Below are 21789 nucleotides of genomic sequence, written 5' to 3'. Positions count from 1 at the left end.
GTAATATCTAGGCTAAGAATCATTCAGGTAAAGAGAACAGAAAGCTCAAAGGCCCTGAGGTAGGAGTATGACAGTTATTATGAAACAAGAGAAAAACCAGTGTCCTAAATGGAAATAGTGAAGAGGTGAAAAGTAGATTAGGTCAAAGAAGTAAAGTGGCCCACAGACAATTGAAAAGATCTTTTCTTTTTCATTTTGATTTATTTATATTTATTTTTACTCTGAGATACATAGGAAGTCAAGGGGATTTTTTAGTAGAGGGTTGACATGATTTGTTTTAAATTTAAAAGAATCACTCTGCTATGTTTGAAAAAGGAGCTTAGAAGGACAAATGTGGACACTGAGAGATTACCTTGAAAATTACTACAGTGACTCAGGTCAGAGAAAATGGTAGTCCTCCAGTAGGTAAGTGTTTCCTCTAGCATGATCATTACTCATCTCAAATTTACCCACTAGACAGAAGTGCAGGTAGTAGCTATTTTCCTTTTTCTGTCTCTTGGAAAATGGATGTTTCCTGTTCATTCCCACACACATGCCCATGTAAAGTGTGGTATAAACATGTATTAACAAGTTAGGCATAGTATGCTTGGACCACCTAGAGCATCTTACTTTATACCATCATTTTGTTATAGTCACACATTTATCTTTAAACCATAAATATTTAAACAATACATATTGTTGTCTGCTTTAAGTACAGATGGACATTCCACATCCAGAATTACTTTTGATTATTATTATTATTTTTTTTAATTTTTATTTATTTATGATAGGCACACAGTGAGAGAGAGAGAGGCAGAGACACAGGCAGAGGGAGAAGCAGGCTCCATGCACCGGGAGCCCGACGTGGGATTCGATCCCGGGTCTCCAGGATCGCGCCCTGGGCCAAAGGCAGGCGCCAAACCGCTGGGTCACCCAGGGATCCCGAGAGGGCATATTGTGATAACGTTTACAACACACAGCATTTAGAAGCCAAAGTTTCTTTGATCAGCGTTTTTTTTATTATTATTACAATAAAATTCAGATAACATATAGTTAACTATTTTAAAGTGAAAAATCCAGTAAACTTGACACAATTTCTGTCCACGTGTTAATAACCATGAGAAGACTGTAACTACCTCTCCAGTAATATGGAAGTCCCGTTTGGAAATAAAAATAGCAGAAGGGAGGGAAATTTAAGAGGAACTGAGAAAGATACAAATCATCATATGAGGAAACAATGTTCCAATAACCTTTTAACAATAATTATTGAAAAATTGCTAAAAACTGCAAAACCTTAATCATAAAAAATAGCAAGTCATGGTTTGCCTTCCAGAATGTTAATACCTCAGTGATAAGAATGGGTTTTTTAAGATTTTATTTATTCATTTAGAGAGAGCAGATGTGAGCAGGGGGAGGGGCAGAGGGAGAGAGAAAGAGAGAGAGAAAGAATCCCAAGCAAACTCTGCACTGAGCATGGAGGCTCAATCTCAGGACCCTGAGATCACCACTCCAGCTGAAATCAAAAGTTGGATGCTCAACTGAGCCATCCAGGCCCCCCAGATTACTTTTTTTTTCTATATTCATTAGCAAATCTTTTTTGATTGACAGTATTTTAAAAGGACAACATTTTATTATAAGAGCAGCTACCATACAATTTCACATTATACAAGATCCTATTAGAGATGTGGTAGACATATTTTCTGCGCTATTTCACTTAGGTGGGAATAAAAAAGATGGAGTTGCTGCTTTTTCATGATGTTTTCTATTATAACCACATTGATGAACAAAATAATAAAATATCTCTGTAGTGAGGATATTTTTTCATTTCCTCATTTTGCTATTAGGAATACACTTTGCCTTCTACTTTTGTCTGATACACTGCTGGAAGTGGAGGAACACATCACGGAAACACATCTTGTGTACTTCAGGGGCACTTTTTAAGGACAAAAAAAAAATCTCTAGTAGACCCAAAAATAAAGATCTTCTTGCAACACCAAGGATTTGTGGCTAATTCCACGTTAATATTAAGTTAGTGGTAGAATGAAGATTCAAGTTCAGCTGACCTGACTCCATTCCTAGGGCTCTATTAACCAGAACCTAATACTGGCCTGCTAATTCAGTTGGTAAGTGCAGAACCATAGCCTCTCCATACTGTCGTTTCTCATTTAAGATTAAAATTGGATGAGGTCTCTTGATATTTTCAGCAGTTGTCTTGACCTTAAATATCTCTCTTTTCTGTTTTGTTTTCTGCCCTTCTTACTGTTTTTACATACTTCTTTCTGCTCTTTCACACCGACACTTCATCATTTCATGACATTTTCTTCTCACAAATACTATATGAGGGCACACTACAAAGTTGGTCATAAATTATTGACAGGTGGATCCACACACAATTGTGAGATGAGTTTTCTTGGGTGTCTGTGCTTCTGATTTGAAATCTGTTAAAATACAATGAGGTAATTAGAACAAATGTAAGAAATACTGTCTACCATCTACACAATGCTGAAATAAACTGGCAAGAACATTGGTGAAAAGAGTTTCTGAAGTGGTTATGTTATGGAAAAGGAACCTTGAATTTAGATTGCATTAGTTCTCAGGTGGTAACAGAATAGCCTCCATTATTAGGGCATAAACATGACTCAAAGTTTTTTTTTAAGAAAAATACTACTGGTCTCATAAAACTAAACTCTTGAAAAATTAAAAAAATCATTTAGTGTTCCATAGACCTTTCTTTACTTATCTTTCAACCTCTAACCTAGGAGTATAGTTATCAAATAAAACAACAGGCTAGTGAAATTACCTTTGGTGAGTAGGTCAAGCAGAGAGTTATTACTGAGAAGTATTAGAACTAAATAAGAATCATGGATATCAAGACCATTTAAAGGCAGGGAAAACAACATCATATATTTTAATGCATTCCAAAGGCAGAATTATATCACAATACAGTGATAGACAATTATGATCACTATCATGGGTAAGTTGGGAGTATGGGTCTGTTCTATTTGCTCTTTAGTCTGCTGAAGGAGCAGTATTAATTAGTCAACTTTAAACGGCATCACTGAGCCTCATTGTAAAAGCTATGGACTGATACTCTTCATTTTGAGTATCTATCTCTTCTTGGCCTGAGGCTGGATGATTGAGAGAATAGTTTTGTAGAAATGACTAGGTGAAAAGCATGAAACAACTTTGATTCAGGCCTCAGGGAGAATTCTGACTGGTGTTCTCCAAAAATTTTCCTTGATGTTCAAGAGTTTGGTTGTTTTTGTTTTTGTTTTTGTTTTTGTTTTTGTTTTTGTTTTTGTTTTCGAGGGGGGGTGGGGGATAGACAGACCTGCATTAAGTTACTGCCACCCAGGAAACCAAGGCATAGTAACATATCAAAATGTCAATTTGGGTCCACCATTGTGATTTTAGAAAGAGTTATATGTTTAAATAGCAAAAGAAAACTCAAGACATGGGGAATATAAGAAATAGGGAAAGGGATTATAAGGGAAAGGAGGGAAAATGAGTGGGAAAAATTAGAGAGGGTGACAAAACATGAGAGACTCCTAACTCTAGGAAATAAACAAGGGGTAGTGAAAGGGGAGGTGGGCAGAGGGATGGGGTAAATGGGGGACAGGCACTGAGGAGGGCACTTGATGGGATGACATATATAGTGTTATACTATTTGTTGGCCAATCAAACTTCAATAAAAAAATAAAAAAGAAAGCTCAAGACAAACAAGTGCTATAAAAAAGTAGGACATATATTTTGTCAAGATTGTTAACAAATTCACTGTACTTGGGCTGGTGAAGTGAAATAGTTAAGTGATGTTAAAATCAAAATGTGATCATACTCAGCAGTTTGTATTGTTCATACCCAACAATGCCTGCCAGAAGCAAATAAAAAGCCATTCTGTAAATTTCAAATTAATTCTACGAACATTTAAGATGTAATGCTAAGCACACTATCAAAAATAATCAAGCATAAAAAAACAAAGAGTCCAATTAAAAGTTAGGCAGAAGACATGAACAGACATTTCTCCAAAGACAACATTCAGATGGCCAACAGATACATGAAAAAATGCTCAGTAACACTAATCATCATGGAAATGCAAATCAAAACCACAAGAGACATCCTCTCACACGTGTCAGAATGGATAAAATAAAAAAACTCAAGAAACAAGAATTAAAGATGTGGAGAGGGGATCCCTGGGTGGCTCAGCGGTTTGGCGCCTGCCTTTGGCCCAGGGCACGATCCTGGAGTCCCAGGATCGAGTCCCACGTCGGGCTCCCGTCATGGAGCCTGCTTCTCCCTCTGCCTGTGTCTCTGCCTCACTCTCTCTCTGTGTCTATCATAAATAAAAAATCTTAAAAAAATGATAAAGATGTGGAGAAAAAGATACCTTCTTGCACTGTTACTAGGAATGCAACTGGTGTGGCCACTGTGGAAAATAATATAAAAGTTCCTTAAAAAATTAAAAATAGAACTTCCCTAGGATCCGGTAATTGCACACTGGGTATTTACCCAAAGAATATGAAAGCACTAATTCAAAGGGACACATGTACTCCTATTTATTGCAGTTTTACTTATAGTAGCCATATTACAGAAGCAGCCTACATGGCAACTGACAAATGAATGGATAAAGAAGAGAGGGTATATGTTACAATAGAATATTATTCAGCCACAAAGAAAAATGAAATCTTGCCATTTGCAAAAACATGAATGGATCTAGAGGGTATAATGCTAAGAGAAATAAGCCAGTCAGAGAAAGACAAATATATGATTTCACTCATATGTGAAATTTAAGAGTAAGAAATGAACAAAGGAATAGAGAGACAAACCAAGAAACAGACTCTTAATTATAGAGAACAAACAAATGCTTACCAAAAAGACGTGGGTGGAGGAATGGGTAAAATAGGTGATGGGGATTAAAGAGTACACTTATCATGAAGACCACTGAGTAATGCACTAAATTGATGAATATCACATTATCACACCTGAAACTGATATAATACTATATGTTCATTATAGTGAAATTAAAATTTTAAAACTGAATAACAAAATAATCAGACCAATAAGAAAAGTAAACATGAATGAAAAATAGGAGAAAAACATAATAGAAACAGACATATATGAATATAAAACACTGGAATTATCAAGCACAAATGTTAAAACACCTATATTCAGTGTATACTATGAGTTGAAAGATAAATTTGAGAATGTTGGAAGAAAGCTAGGAATTATAGTGACTGAGTAGATTTGACAAAGAACTGAAAAATTCACTAAAGAAAATTAAAAACTTAATGGAGGCTTTTAACTCCAGATTAGCCAGAGATGAGAAAAAAATAGTGAAGTGGAAGATGTATTAGAAGTAAATTTATAAAGAAAAAAGGATGAAGGATAAAGCAAACAAGACATACAGAATGTTTTGACTGGGTCCATAATGCATATAACTGAAATCCCAGAAGAAGGGAAGAAAGATAGGGTGGAAGCAACATTTGAAGCAAGTTCGATGAGAATTTTCCAAAGCTATATACAAAGATATTAGATTTAAAACATATATTACCTTCAAAGAGCTGACCATTCAAAAACAATAATAAAAAAATAGAAAAACATTATAACAATATCTTTGAATGGCTGAGGGAAACAAAGTACACATTTCTAGGTTTATACTAGTTGGTTTTATACCCAAAGGAAATATTTTTTAGAAAAGTTGGAATAAAAACAGTTTTAGACAAACACAGAGAATTAAACTCTAAAATTTCCACCCTACTGGGAATAGTAGAGAGTATTCTTCAGCTTTAAATAAATGGTTGAAACGGAAGGTAGAAGAAGCAGAAATAAATAACAAGCAATGCAAACCACAAATATGTGGGAAAATCTAGATGAACTGTGTATAAATCTATACACCTAATGTTTTCTAGGGCTGTATTTTTCTTCTTTTTCTGTTTTAAAGATTTTACTTATTTATTCATGAGAGACACAGACAGAGAGAGAGGCAGAGACACAGACAGAGGGAGAAGCAGGGTCCATGCAGGGAGCCGGATGCGGGACTCCATCTCGGGTCTCCAGGATCACGCCCTAGACTGAAGGCAGGCACTAAATCACTGAGCCACCCGGGGACCCCCTGTATTTTTTTTCTTTACTAAATGTGAGATGCCATCAATTGTTGAGAGACCATTTAATTTAACTAATACTGTGAAATAAATTCACGCAAGATGGGAATGTAGTAGAAAACCCAGCAGAAGCTGGAGAACAAAGGACTAGTCTGGTGTAGGAGTAAATGAAAACTAAAACTACAACCAGAAGAGTAACAGTGAGAAGTGCATGTCTCAATCTTGCCACCAAGTGGAAGATGGTAGGAAAAAATTATATTCCCTGAGAAGTTGAACCACAATGTGGTACTTAACACAGTTCTTCTATTTGAATCCATAATACTAGTGTATTTAGAAAAACAAAACAGGGATACGTGGGTGGCTCAGGTGATTCAGCAGCTGCCTTCAGGGCTCAGGTCGTGATCTCAGGGTCCTGGGATCATGACCTGCATCGGGCTCCCTGCTCAGTGGGGAGTCTGCTTCTCCCTCTCCCTCTGCCTCTCCCCCACCACACACACACACACACACACACACACACACACAATGGTATGCTATCTATCTCAAATGAATGAATAAAATCTTTTAAAAATAAAAATAACAAAACAAAAAACTAAGCAGAGTGTTTAAGTAATCTCAGATTTACGGTGCCTCACTTTGACCAGCAGAAATGAACATTCATCCTTCTTGACAGAGCTCAACTTCAGTTCAGACCTACAGTGATTATAAAAGGCCAGTAGTTGTAAGACAGGTGCCAGTTGTAGAGATTTAAAATGTTGGAAAAGAGGAGGGGCAGGATGGCGGAAGAGCAGGGACCCCAAATCACCTGTCTTGACCAAATTACCTAGACAACCTTCAAATCATCCTGAAAATCTACGAATTTGGCCTGAGATTTAAAGGGAGACCAGCTGGAACTCCACAGTGAGAAGAGTTCGTGCTTCTATCGAGGTAGGAAGACGGAAAAAAGAAATAAAGACACAAAAGGCCTCCAAGGGGGAGGGACCCCGCGAGGAGCCGGGCTGAGGCCAGGGCGAGTGTCCCCAGGACAGGAGAGCCCCGTCCCGGAGGAGCAGGAGCTGCACCAACCTTCCCGGGCGGAAAGGGGCTCGCAGGGAGTTGGAGCAGGACCCAGGAGGGCGGGGATGCCCTCGGGCTCCCGGGGACACTAACAGACACCTGCGCCCCGGGGGAGTGCGCCGAGCTCCCTAAGGGCTGCAGCGCGCACGGCGGGGCCCGGAGCAGCTCGGGGTGCTCGGGGGCGGCTCCGCGGAGGGGGCTGCGGGGCGGGAGCAGCTCGGGGGGGCTCGGGGGCGGCTCCGCGGAGGGGGCTGCGGGGCGGGAGCAGCTCGGTGGGGGGCTCGGGGGCGGCGGGGCGGGAGCAGCTGGGGGGGCTCGGGGGCGGCTCCGCGGAGGGGGCTGCGGGGCGGGAGCAGCTCGAGGGGCTCGGGGGCGGCTCCGGGGAGGGGGCTGCGGGGCGGGAGCAGCTCGGAGGGGCTTGGGGGGCTCGGGGGCGGCTCCACGGAGGGGGCTGCAGGCCGGGAGCGCGAATCCAATAGCGCAGGCCCCGGCAGGGCGCCGGGACACAGCCAGGATCTGGCCTCCCCCGGGACAGGCAGGGGCCGGGAGGGCCCAGGACAGCGAGGACGCTCCTGCCCCGAGCTGAGCAGATCAGCGGCCCTGCCCGGAGCCTCCAGGCCCTGCAGACGGAGAGCTCCGGAGCTACTGCAGGAGCTGACTCCACGGCTCCAGAGCTGGCCTCGCCACTGCGGTTGTTCCTTGTGGGGCCTCACGGGGTAAACAACCCCGACTGAGCCCTGCACCGGGCAGGGAGCACAGCAGCTCCCCCAAGTGCTAACACCTGAAAATCAGCACAACAGGCCCCTCCCCCAGAAGACCAGCTAGACGGACAAGTTCCAGGGGAAGCCAAGAGACTTTAAGTACACAGAATCAGAAGACACTCCCCCGTGTTTTTTTGTTTGTTTTGTTTTGCTTTTTGATTTGTTTCCTTCCCCCACCCTTTTTTTTCCTTTCTTTTTCTTTCTTTTCTTTTTCTCTTCCTTTTTTTTTCCTTTTCTCTTTCTTTCTCTCCTCTCTTTTTCCCAATACAACTTGCTTTTGGCCACTCTGCACTGAGCAAAATGACTAGAAGGAAAACCTCACCTCAAAACAGAGAATCAGAAACAGTCCTCTCTCCCACAGAGTTACAAAATCTGGATTACAATTCAATGTCAAAAAGCCAATTCAGAAGCACTATTATACAGCTACTGGTGGCTCTAGAAAAAAGTATAAAGGACTCAAGAGACTTCATGACTGCAGAATTTAGAGCTAATCAGGCAGAAATTAAAAATCAATTGAATGAGATGCAATCCAAACTAGAAGTCCTAACGACGAGGGTTAACGAGGTGGAAGAACGAGTGAGTGACATAGAAGACAAGTTGATGGCAAAGAGGAAAACTGAGGAAAAAAGAGACAAACAATTAAAAGACCATGAAGATAGATTAAGGGAAATAAACGACAGCCTGAGGAAGAAAAACCTACATTTAATTGGTGTTCCCAAGGGTGCCAAAAGGGACAGAGGGCCACAATATGTATTTGAACAAATCATAGCTGAAAACTTTCCTAATCTGGGAAGGGAAACAGGCATTCAGATCCAGGAAATAGAAAGATCCCTTCCTAAAATCAATAAAAACCGTTCAAGACCTCGACATCTAATAGTGAAGCTTGCAAATTCCAAAGACAAAGAGAAGATCCTTAAAGCAGCAAGAGACAAGAAATCCCTGACTTTTATGGGGAGGAGTATTAGGGTAACAGCAGACCTCTCCACAGAGACCTGGCAGGCCAGAAAGGGCTGGCAGGATATATTCAGGGTCCTAAATGAGAAGAACATGCAACCAAGAATACTTTATCCAGCAAGGCTCTCATTCAAAATGGAAGGAGAGATAAAGAGCTTCCAAAACAGGCAGCAACTGAAAGAATATGTGACCTCCAAACCAGCTCTGCAAGACATTTTAAGGGGGACTCTTAAAATTCACCTTTAAAAAGAAGTTCAGTGGAACAATCCACAAAAACAAGGACTGAATAGATATCATGATGACACTAAACTCAAATCTCTCAATAGTAACTCTGAACGTGAACGGGCTTAATGACCCCATCAAAAGGCGCAGGGTATCAGACTGAATAAAAAAGCAGGACCCATCTATTTGCTGTCTACAAAAGACTCATTTTAGACAGAAGGACACCTACAGCCTGAAAATAAAAGGTTGAAGAACCATTTACCATTCGAATGGTCCTCAAAAGAAAGCAGGGGTAGCCATCCTTATATCAGATAAACTAAAATTTACCCCGAAGACTGTAGTGAGAGATGAAGAGGGACACTATATCATACTTAAAGGATCTATCCAACAAGAGGACTTAACAATCCTCAATATATATGCCCCGAATGTGGGAGCTGCCAAATATATAAATCAATTAATAACCAAAGTGAAGAAATAGTTAGATAATAATACACTTATACTTGGTGACTTCACTCTAGCTTTTTTTTTTTTTTTTTTTTAACTCTAGTTCTTTCTACCCTCGATAGGTCTTCTAAGCACAACATCTCCAAGGAAACGAGAGCTTTAAATGATACACTGGACCAGATGGATTTCACAAATATCTACAGAACTTTACATCCAAACAACTGAATACACATACTTCTAAAGTGCACATGGAACTTTCTCCAGAATAGACCACATACTGGGTCACAAATTGGGTGTGAACCGATACCAAAAGATTGGGATCGTCCCCTGCATATTCTCAGACCATAATACCTTGAAATTAGAACTAAATCACAACAAGTAGTTTGGAAGGACCTCAAACACGTGGAGGTTAAGGACCATCCTGCTAAAAGATGAAAGGGTCAACCAGGAAATTAAGGAAGAATTAAAAACATTCATGGAAACTAATGAGAATGAAGATACAACCATTCAAAATCTTTGGGACGCAGCAAAAGTAGTCCTAAGGGGGAAATACATCGCAATACAAGCATCCATTCAAAAACTGGAAAGAACTCAAATACAAAAGCTAACCTTACACATAAAGGAGCTAGAGAAAAAACAGCAGATAGATCCTACACCCAGGAGAAGACGAGAGTTAATAAAGATTCAAGCAGAACTCAACGAAATCAAGACCAGAAGAACTGTGGAACAGATCAACAGAACCAGGAGTTGGTTCTTTGAAAGAATTAATAAGATAGATAAACCATTAGCCAGCCTTATTAAGAAGAAGAGAGAGGAGACTCAAATTAATAAAATCATGAATGATAAAGGAGAGATCACTACCAACACCAAGGAAATACAAACGATTTTAAAAACATATTATGAACAGCTATACGCCAATAAATTAGGCAATCTAGAAGAAATGGACGCATTCCTAGAAAGCCACAAACTACCAAAACTGGAACAGGAAGAAATAGAAAACCTGAACAGGCCAATAACCAGGGAGGAAATTGAAGCAGTCATCAAAAACCTCCCAAGACACAAGAGTCCAAGGCCAGATGGCTTCCCAGGGGAATTCTATCAAACGTTTAAAGAATAAACCATACCTATTCTCCTAAAGCTGTTTGGAAAGATAGAAAGAGATGGAGTACTTCCAAATTCGTTCTATGAGGTCAACATCACCTTAATTCCAAAACCAGACAAAGACCCCACCAAAAAGAAGAATTACAGACCAATATCCCTGATGAACATGGATGCAAAAATTCTCAACAAGATACTGGCCAATAGGATCCAACAGTACATTAAGAAAATTATTCACCATGACCAAGTAGGATTTATCCCCGGGACACAAGGCTGGTTCAACACTCGTAAAACAATCAGTGTGATTCATCATATCAGCAAGAGAAAAACCAAGAACCATATGATCCTCTCATTAGATGCAGAGAAAGCATTTGACAAAATACAGCATCCATTCCTGATCAAAACTCTTCAGAGTGTAGGGATAGAGGGAACTTTCCTCGACATCTTAAAAGCCATCCACGAAAAGTCCACAGCAAATATCATTCTCAATGGGGAAGCACTGGGATCGGGAACAAGACAGGGATGTCCACTCTCACCACAGCTATTCAACATAGTATTGGAAGTCCTAGCCTCAGCAATCAGACAACAAAAAGACATTAAAGGCATTCAAATTGGCAAAGAAGAAGTCAAATTCTCCCTCTTCACCGATGACATGATACTCTACATAGAAAACCCAAAAGCTTCCACCCCAAGATTGCTAGAACTCATACAGCAATTTGGTAGCGTGGCAGGATACAAAATCAATGCCCAGAAATCAATGGCATTTCTATACACTAACAATGAGACTGAAGAAAGAGAAATTAAGGAGTCAATCCCATTTACAATTGCACCCAAAAGCATAAGATACCTAAGAATAAACCTAACTAAAGAGGTAAAGGATCTATACCCTAAAAACTATAGAACACTTCTGAAAGAAATTGAAGAAGACACGAAGAGATGGAAAAATATTCTATGCTCATGGATTGGCAGAATTAATATTGTGAAAATGTCAATGTTACCCAGGGCAATTTACACGTTTAATGCAATCGCGCTCAAAATACCATGGACTTTCTTCAGAGAGTTAGAGCAAATTATTTTAAGATTTGTGTGGAAGCAGAAAAGACCCCGAATAGCCAGGGGAATTTTAAAAAAGAAAACCATAGCTGGGAGCATCACAATGCCAGATTTCAGGTTGTACTACAAAGCTGTGGTCATCAAGACAGTGTGGTACTGGCACAAAAACAGACACATAGATCAATGGAACAGAATAGAGAACCCAGAAGTGGACCCTTAACTTTATGGTCAACTAATATTCGATAAAGGAGGAAAGACTATCCATTGGAAGAAAGACAGTCTCTTCAATAGATGGTGCTGGGAAAATTGGACATCCACATGCAGAAGAATGAAACTAGACCACTCTCTTGCACCATACACAAAGATAAACTCAAAATGGATGAAAGATCTAAATGTGAGACAAGATTCCATCAAAATCCTATAGGAGAACACAGGCAACACCCTTTTTGAACTCGGCCACAGTAACTTCTTGCAAGATACATCCACGAAGGCAAAAGAAACAAAAGCAAAAATGAACTATTGGGACTTCATCAAGATAAGAAGCTTTTGCACAGCAAGGAATACAGTCAACAAAACTAAAAGACAACCTACAGAATGGGAGAAGATATTTGCAAATGACGTATCAGTTAAAGGGCTAGTTTCCAAAATCTATAAAGAACTTCTTAAACTCAACACCAAAGAAACCAACAATCCAATCATGAAATGGGCAAAAGACATGAAGAGAAATCTCACAGAGGAAGACATAGACATGGCCAACATGCACATGAGAAAACGCTCTGCATCACTTGCCATCAGGGAAATACAAATCAAAACCACAATGAGGTACCACCTCACACCAGTGAGAATGGGGCAAATTAACAAGGCAGGAAACAACAATTTTGGAGAGGATGCGGAGAAAAGGGAACCCTCTTACACTGTTGGTGGGAATGTGAACTGGTGCAGCCACTCTGGAAAACTGTGTGGAGGTTCCTCAAAGAGTTAAAAATATACCTGCCCTACGACCCAGCAATTGCACTGTTGGGGATTTACCCCAAAGATACAGATGCAATGAAACGCCAGGACACCTGCACCCCGATGTTTCTAGCAGCAATGGCCACAATAGCCAAACTGTGGAAGGAGCCTCGGTGTCCATCGAAAGATGAATGGATAAAGAAGATGTGGTTTATGTATACAATGGAATATTCCTCAGCCATTAGAAATGACAAACACCCACCATTTTCTTCAACGTGGATGGAACTGGAGGGTATTATGCTGAGTGAAGTAAGTCAATCGGAGAAGGACAAACAGTGTATGTTCTCATTCATTTGGGGAATATAAATAATAGTGAAAGGGAATATAAGGGAAGGGAGAAGAAATGTGTGGGAAATATCAGAAAGGGAGACAGAACATAAAGACTCCTAACTCTGGGAAACGAACTAGGGGTGGTGGGAGGGGAGGAGGGCAGGGGGTGGGGGTGAATGGGTGACGGGCACTGAGGGGGACACTTGTCGGGATGAGCACTGGGTGTTATTCTGTATGTTGGTAAATTGAACACCAATAAAACATTAATTTATAAAAAAATAAAATAAAATAAAATGTGGGAAAAGATGTGAGATTAAAGTACACAAAAATAATAGCATATAAATCGAGGAGGGAGAGCACAGATTAAAGGAATATTCTAATGTGTTTATATTGCCCAGGAAGAACATTAAAAATTAATTACTATTGGACTTTGATAAGTGAAGAATAGGTGTTGTAATCTTTAGAGCAAGTACAAAAAAATTAGTAAAGAATAAATTTTAAATTAATATAAGAAAAAATGGAGTAATAAAATCACTAACCAGTTCAAAAAGAAGAAAGACAGAAAAGAAAAAGTACTTTGAATGGGCTATACATCTGTAGATCATATAAATTCTAAATCTATATGTGCCTAATATGGCATCAGCACATCAAAATAGTTAGAATTGTTTTTTTTTTTAAGATTTTATTTATTTATTCATGAGAGACAAAGAGAGAAAGAGAGAGAGAGAAAGAGAGAGAGGCAGAGATACAGGCAGAGGCAGAAGCAGGCTCCATGCAGGAAGTCTGATGTGGGACTTGATCCCGGGACTCCAGGATCACGCCCTGGACCGAAGGCAGGCGCTAAACTGCTGAGCCACCCAGGGATCCCCTAGTTACAGAATTGTAACTAGAATCATATACTTCTTTCAGTAGGGGAAGAAGAAGCAGATAAATGTCAAAGAATTGCAATCACATGGAAGTATATTCTCCAACCACAATGGAATTAAGCTGAAACCTAAAGCAAAGGGATAAACATATAGATATTTATAAATTAAGAAATGCATTTCTAAATAAATCAGGTCAAAGAACAGCTCCCAATGGTAATTAAAAATATTTTGAACAGAATGACAATAAAAATACATTAAAGTTATAGTCTTAAATGAACATACTTGAGAAAAAGAAAGGGAGATTTCAAGAGTCAAGCATCCATACAAGAAATTAGAGAGAGAATAGCAAATTCAAAACAAAGAAATTGAAAGGAAAGAAGTAATAAAGATGAGAACTGGAATAAATAAAAGAGTTTTTTAAAGAAAAAAAAGACACAGAGGAAAGAGAATCAACAAAGCCAGAAATTGAATTGGAAAGCACACCTACTGAGAATAATGGGAAAACAATCCAACAAAAAAGAGGCACTTGCATGGATACACACACATTCATAATAGAAAATTTTTAAAAGAATTTAATTTCATATTCTTCAGATATAAAGAAGAAAATAAATGACAACTACAATGAGGAAAATCTCAATACTTTGTGACGGTTAATTTTATGTGTTAGCTTGACTAGCCATACCCAGATTAAACTTTATTACTAATTACGTCTGGAGGGTGTTTCTGGGTGAAACTAACATTTGAGTCAGTGGACACAGGAAACTAGATTGCTCAGCCCAACGTGGGTGAAGGCTTAAATAGAACAAAAAGGTCTCAGAAGGAAGAATTTGCCTTTTCCTGCCTCACTTTGTGAACTGAGACATCTCAGTGTAGTTCATCTTCTACCTGAACTCTGGGTTTTACATCATTAGCTCTCCTGGTTCCCAGCCCTTCATATTTGAAGGCTTTCCTTGGGTCACCAGTTTGCAGATGGTAGATTGTGGGACCCCTTAGCCTCCATAATCATGCTAGCCAATTCCTCATAATAAATCTCCATGTGTCAATTATTCCTCATTGTGTATGGATCAGTCAGTGTCCTTTAGAACCAATAGGAGATCTATATATATCTTCTCTAACCCTAACTGATCCACATACAATAAGGGAGAATCTATAGTTATGCAAATGAGAAATATGTTTAAAAGAACCTTATAAAATGTGAAATGTGATTGCTTCCAAAATTAATAATAGCATGTATCACTTATGCTAAGGACACTATGCTAAGTGATTTGACTTTTATCTCCTTTATATCTTAAAATCCAAACAGATAAGTACAATTTTTATTCTCACTTACAAATGAAGGAAGAGGGGCTCAGATAAACAGTGTAACTTATCCAATTTCACACAGAGTAGACCAATCGTTGTCTCAAGCTGAGAACTGACTCCAAAGTCATTCTCCTCATCACAGTTTTATACTTACAGTGATGGCTCCCAACTGGACTACTTCAAATAGGTGCCAGATGCCCTCCTTGTAAGAAAGCTGAAGAACATTTGTGCTGACAGCACTAGATCATCACTCAACTCGTTTTGACTATAAAGTTCTCCTCTACCTTCTTTTCTTCCCCCCCCCATTCACTCTTTTTCTCTGTCACCATTTCTTTCTTCCTTTCTCATAAATGGCCCACAAATAAGATTCTTAATGGCCCACAAATAAGATTCTTAACTTCTTGGCATTCTCTTAGCTTTCTGAGAAAGGGGATGAAGCTTTGTCTTCCCAGATACTTACAAGTTCGATGAGAACACTGAGCCATCCTCCCACAGCAATGGTCCTTCGGTCTGATGGCGAGAAAGTCCTATCCAGAATGAATTATCAGGTTGAGAAGACACTTGTCTTACTATAAATTCCTGTAGGAAAGCATAAATACAAATGCATGTCGAAGAGTGACAGAGACAATGAGACAGACAGAGATGATAGAGATAAAAAGATAGAGATAAAAATTCTTACAGACATTGAGAAAGAACCAACAGGTTGAATTATCCTGGTGAAGAATGCATACATACCCTGGCATCAACCTAGGGAGAAGTGCCAATTACTGAATCCATTGAGTGTGTCAGAGTATATTTTATTTCTTCAGAGTCACTATTGTTTACATTTCCAATGAAGAATAGATCTATAATGTCAAAATTTTAATGCCTCCATGCAACCTGCCTGACAAGATCTAAGAGTAACAGAGTCCCTAAGCAATTTTCATGGACAACAGGCCACTATATTCTCAAATTGAATATATGAATTTATAACACTTTTGTCAAGGAATGCTTTGCAGTTAGATAAAAATATGAAAATAACTTAGTTCCAGTGCACGTTTTATAAATAAGTAGCTTGAGATTTAATGATGACATTTAAATTGCTGACAAATTACAGGAACACTGAAAAGCCAGACATACTTCTGATGTCATTCTCTTTCTTTGTCATAATCTACTTCCATTCATTTTCTTGCAAGCTACAACTGTTGGGTAACACATGACAGAAATACAAAATTTGAGAGGAAGCGAAAGTAAATATAGGAGTTTAGATTTATAGTGTAGAGTGTTTCCTGACTATTAATCCCTTCTTATAGACCAACTGAGTTATAGCCTTCATTTACAATGTGTAATAAGTCCCACTTTTTATGTAAAACTTTATATACTCACGGATCTTTCTCTGAATTCTTGTCATTATTGCCAATACCAAATATTTAACTTTAGGCAACTGTTGAGTTGTTTCTTCCTACAAACTATATAAGCATTGAAATAGCAAGGTTCCTTTTTAAACCTCTTTGTCTTTCCCAGTATCTTAGAAGGAGTAAATGATTTATAAATGTATATGATTGTTGTTGCTATTTTCCCTGATAATAATGATGACAAGGAAGAGAATTTTCTATTTTCCTCCACAAATTTAAGAATTGAAATTCAAACCCACAAAAATGAGTAGTGGCCTGATTGTTATAGTCCTGAAAATTTGGAGTGTGTTTGAATAGATTTGTTTTAAAGTGAAACATATGGGGGCCCCTGGGTGGCACAATTGCTCAAGTATCTGCCTCTTGATTTTGGCTCAGATTGTGATCTCAGGGTCTTGAGATCGAGCCTTGCATCAGGCTCTGCACTCAGTGCAGTCTTCTTGAGATTCCATCTCTCCCTCTACCTCTATTTTTCTGCTTAACATAGATCACAGGTAATTATAACTGAAGGCTACACTTACCAGTTCTTCTGCAGTGTCTATCTTCAGGAGATTAGAGTGCAGTTGAGAGCAGTGTCTTTTACTTCTATTCCAGGAAGCTAATGATGTGCTAAATAGGTAACAGTTGTTCTTATGTGTGATCCAATTAGGAGGACAAGAGCTGGAAAAAGCTCCTGGAAATCAAAAGTAAACAATGAGGTTCATATCATACCAATTTGCTCCTTCAGTTCAAGCACATTCATCCTGAGGATACTTAGTAATCAATGAATTGCCAGTAATACATTCCATTTTCAGTTCAAATTATAGGGATATGATTTTTACAGAAGAGATCACATTGAAATGCCCTCATTCATTTAAAATATGAAAATAGAGTATATAAACACTGTTTAAGACCATCAACCCTCTTTCCTTCTTGGCCTGTCTTCCATTCTTTCACATTCAGTCCAGAATTCCCTTTCTTCATGATAATTCTTAAAATAAATCAATTCAAAAATCAATCTTCAAGATAAACAGTAATTTCATGTTATTTTAGAGGTACGAGATCCATTTAAGAATGTAATTTTTCAAAAAAGAAATAAGAGCAGTTATTCACATGATAGAGTATCTCTGTTTTGTATCTTTAGCTACTTGATACAAATAGTGAGGACGTATGGGTTCAGAGATGAAAAACTGAAGTTAAAATATTGTCATAGTTATGATGCAATTAGGAATAAAGGTCAACTGTGTATAAAATTGAAATAAATTAATGAAATTATATAATTAAAGAAAAACAAATATAACCAGAGTTTTCAGGAATGTGTCTATTAGGTCTATATCTTTTGTATGTGTTTAATTAACATACAATTCTTAATTCTTAGCACATTTCCCTTCTTTCCTTTTCTCTCCCTTTCTTCCTTTTTGACATCTAATTTCCTATCCTATCTGTGTTACTTTAAAATATCAGTTCTCAAAGGAGAGAGTACATTTCCTTTGCATCAAATTATACAATTTCCTATAGATCTAAAAAGGTGGAGAATGATAAATTAGTTACTGATTTGAAGAAAAAAATCCAATTTAGAAATGGCTGCCCAATGCCTGGGATATTTATATCACTTTATTGTATATATGACAGGGGCATACACATAATACTGATATGTGCTTTCCTTGAATGCACAATCCTTACATGTAAAAGCACTACCTGTACCCACCCTAACTCAGGCCTTCGCCCCAGTAATTGACCATCCTAGATCAAGGATTACATTCAGCTTTTAATCCTGCCCTTGCCTGTGGTTGTGAGAGCCTTGGTAGGAGCCACATGGTCTTCTAAAGATGACTGTGTGGGTTGACTGTGGTTCTCTTTATTTCTTGATGGAAAGTTGTCATTCTTCAATGGGTTGCTGCCTGAATTGAATCTCCAAAAAGCTTCATTTATCAACAACAATTATAGTGACAAAAAAAAAAAGTCATTCTACTATATTTGAAATGATAATTCCAAAATCCATATTTTTGTTGGAATACAGAGGGGTATACTTTTGATTATTGATAAATAGATAACAGTGCTGATTGAGAGGTAAAAATAGATGATATATAGATAAATGGATGGATGATAGAATAAATAATAGATAGATGGAAAGAAAAAATTACTTCCATGATGGTGAGTAAAAAAGAGAAAAATAAAGCAGATAGAGAAGAAAGAGTATGAAAGAGAAAGTAAGAGGCATCAATTGGAGCCAAGATAGATTTGAAATAGTAATAAATCATTTATATTTCTTCTGTTATTTAAAAATGAGAGCTCCTTGGGAAACCTGGGTGGCTTACTGGTTAAGCGTCTGCTTTCAGCCCAGGGCGTGATCCTAGAGACCCGGGATCAAGTCCCACATCAGGCTCCCTTCATGGAGTCTGCTTCTCCCTCTGCCTCTGCCTGTGTCTCTGCCTCTCTCTCTCTCTCTTTCTCTCTCATGAATAAATAAATAAATAAATCTAAAAAAAGCAAAAAGAAAGAGAGAGAGAGAGGGAGAGGTCCTTGAGAAGACTCCAAAGACACAATAATACTTTATTGACAATAGAATGTGTGATATAGAAAATCTAAAGGAGGGACACCTGGGTGGCTCAGCAGTTGAGCACCTGCCTTCAGCCCAGGGTGTGATCCTGGAGTCCCAGGATCGAGTCCTACAACGGGCTCCCTTCATGGAGGCTGCTTCTCTCTCTGCCTATGTCTCTGCCTCTCTCTCCCTGTGTCTTTCATGAATAAATAAATAAAAATCTAAAAAAAAAAAAAATCTAAAGGAATTCATTCACCCATCAAAAAATATCTATTTAGTAAGTACCTCAGGTAATTCCTGATATTATTTAGAGGAGTTTAGATTAAAGATCAAGTATAAAACTCTCTAAATCATAAGATTTATAAAAATAATTCATAGTCTCTTTAAAGAATTTATTTAATTAGGAAGATAAGCACTATAGTGTACTTCCTTCTTCACCTCCAATGGTTTCCTTCCATTAGTATATTTAGGAATTTCACAACTTTGAAACAACTGTTCAGGGAAGATAGTAAAGAAATATAGTTAAGAATGTGCATTTTTTTAGGGGCTCCTGAGTGGCTCAATTGGTTAAGCCTCCAAGTCTTGATTTTGGCTCAGACCGTAATCTCAGGGCCCTGAGACTGAGTCCGATTGTCAGGCTCTGTGCTGATGGTGGAGCAGGTTTGATTCTCTCTCTCTCACCCCTCCCGCATTTCATGCTGGCTCTCTCTCTCTCTCTCCTTTAAAAAAAAAAAAAAAAGGAGCATGCATTTTTTTAGTCAGATTGCCTAAATTTCTAGTTATGGTCTTACCATTAACTAGTTTATGACCTTAGAAAAGTAAAAGTAAAATACACCATACCCACTTCTACTTCTCTTACAAATAAAATGAGAATTAATAACACTGATTCAACCTTTACATAGATTCAATCAGATTATGACTGTTCAAGCTCTTAAATGAGTGCCTGGCACATAATAAATACTTACAAATATCTGTTGGTGGTAGTGGTGTTGTTGTTGAGTACCAATACTCACCTGTGGTACCCAGTATCACAGCTATCACCAGCATTAGCAAGCATAGAATTCCCAAAGTCACAGCAATGGGACGCCAATGAGGAGAGGTAGCACAAGTTACTAGGAAGCCAGAGGGAACAGAAATTAAAATGAAGAAATATGATAAATCACAAAGCACTTCAGTTCTCCAGTTTATCAAAATCTAGAAAATTCTAAAGTGAAATACTAATCACTGATAAACAGATAATCTAGTCATCTAGGATTATCTGAATTTTCCCTCATGTTTAGTATATCTCTTCAGATTCTGGAACTATAATTTCAGCACAGTGCCCTGATACCTGCACACTCCTAATTTCAGGTTCACATTGATGTCTAGAGGTCCTGACACTACCAGAGTTTCTGAAATCCCACTCATTTTTATAAAAGGCAGCTTTATTTAGGAGAAATAGCACTGGACACTAAGGACAACCTTTTTTTTTCACTTATTTGTTGTATAACCTTGGGTGAGTTACTCTGTTTATTTCTTTTTGTAAAAAAAACTGAGGTAATAATACCTCAGAGGATCATTGTAGGAACTAAATGAGCTAACACATAAAGCACCTAGTCTGGAGACTACTAGTACATTATACTTAACTCCTTGTTGGTCAACAAATATGCAGAAACATACATCTGCCTCCCTACCTCTTGCATCACCCAGTTTTTCTAGTCCTCCTCAGCTGGTTGAGCAAGAAAAGAATTGCATAAGTGGTAAAGGGAAAATAATTGTGCAATGCAGGTTACCATAAAGCAGAAGAAAGCAAATTCTCATGTCAAATCTTGTGAATAATCTTTCTCTTGATAACCAGAAACTCACTTTATGTTAATTCCGTGGTATCAAGGATACAGTTCTGTCTTTGAGAATAAGCAGTACAAGTATATCAGAGAATTGTCAAATAGGAGAACCATAGAGGAAACTACATGACTCATTCAATGAAGAGAGACATCTTGTAATGCCTTTCTCCATACTTAACTCTTTTTTTTCCAAACATTTTATTTATTTATTCATGAGAGACACACAGAGAGAGAGGCAGAGACATAGACAGGGGAGAAGTAGGTTCCTCACAAAGAGCCCGATGTGGGACCCAGAATCACGCCCTGAGCTGAAGGCGGACAGACTCTCAACCGCCGAGCTACCCAGGCATCCCTATTTTACTCCTTTTCTATTGTGTTTAAGAGTCATGTTCTACAAATGAATCTTGTCATTTAGCACATATGTTTTCCTTCACTAGTATACAAAGGATTCCCATTTGATTAAAAAAAAAAATCCAAATCAACATCTTATGCCAAAGAAGACATCAGATTCATGATTCCAAACCCTATGACTTCTGAAGTCTCTTTACTACAAAATCACCATTTTTTTCCCTCACCTATCTTCTTTCTTTTCATTCTTCTCTTTCTTATCTCACATATCCTGATGTTGTTCATATATATTTCTTTAAGTTTCCATGACTTCCATTCTATGATTTACTCCTTTCTAACAAACAAGTAACAAGTCATTCCTGTTGAAATTCTTTCATCTTTGCATTTCATCAAACTTATTTATAGTTCCTTACTGCTGAGGTGTCTATTCCTATGGGACAGAGAAATTGTATTTTCTGCCATCTTAATAATTAATTTAAATTCTAATAATTAGTCACCAAATGCTTGCCATGAGGAAAGATATTTCAAAATATCTTCAGTGACTTCTGAAAATCTTTTAAAAGGGTTTCAGCCTACAAGTCATAAGTGTCTCAAA

General features: G+C 38.3%; 1 protein-coding gene across 4 annotated transcripts in view; it reads right to left on the bottom strand.

Moving 5' to 3' along the window:
* Window positions 1-975: 975 nt before the first annotated feature.
* The window catches only part of CLEC7A (C-type lectin domain containing 7A), a 32623-nt gene continuing 11809 nt past the window's right edge, over window positions 976-21789 (bottom strand). For 2 of the 4 annotated variants that reach the window (XM_077871101.1, XM_077871100.1), the window contains exons 3-7: window positions 19989-20135; window positions 18266-18403; window positions 17024-17175; window positions 15572-15690; window positions 976-2417 (exon numbers count right to left, since the gene is read on the bottom strand). In XM_077871101.1, the coding sequence (XP_077727227.1) occupies window positions 2288-2417; window positions 15572-15690; window positions 17024-17175; window positions 18266-18403; window positions 19989-20135 (686 nt within the window). In that variant the 3' untranslated portion in view covers window positions 976-2287. The remainder of the gene's footprint in view (window positions 2418-15571; window positions 15691-17023; window positions 17176-18265; window positions 18404-19988; window positions 20136-21789) is intronic. The other 2 variants (XM_077871102.1, XM_077871103.1) reach the window with 2 other exon arrangements.

This window comes from Canis aureus, chromosome 25, assembly GCF_053574225.1.
Source record: "Canis aureus isolate CA01 chromosome 25, VMU_Caureus_v.1.0, whole genome shotgun sequence".
Taxonomy (NCBI): Eukaryota; Metazoa; Chordata; class Mammalia; order Carnivora; family Canidae; genus Canis; species Canis aureus.
This window is presented reverse-complemented; position numbering and strand designations above follow the sequence as displayed.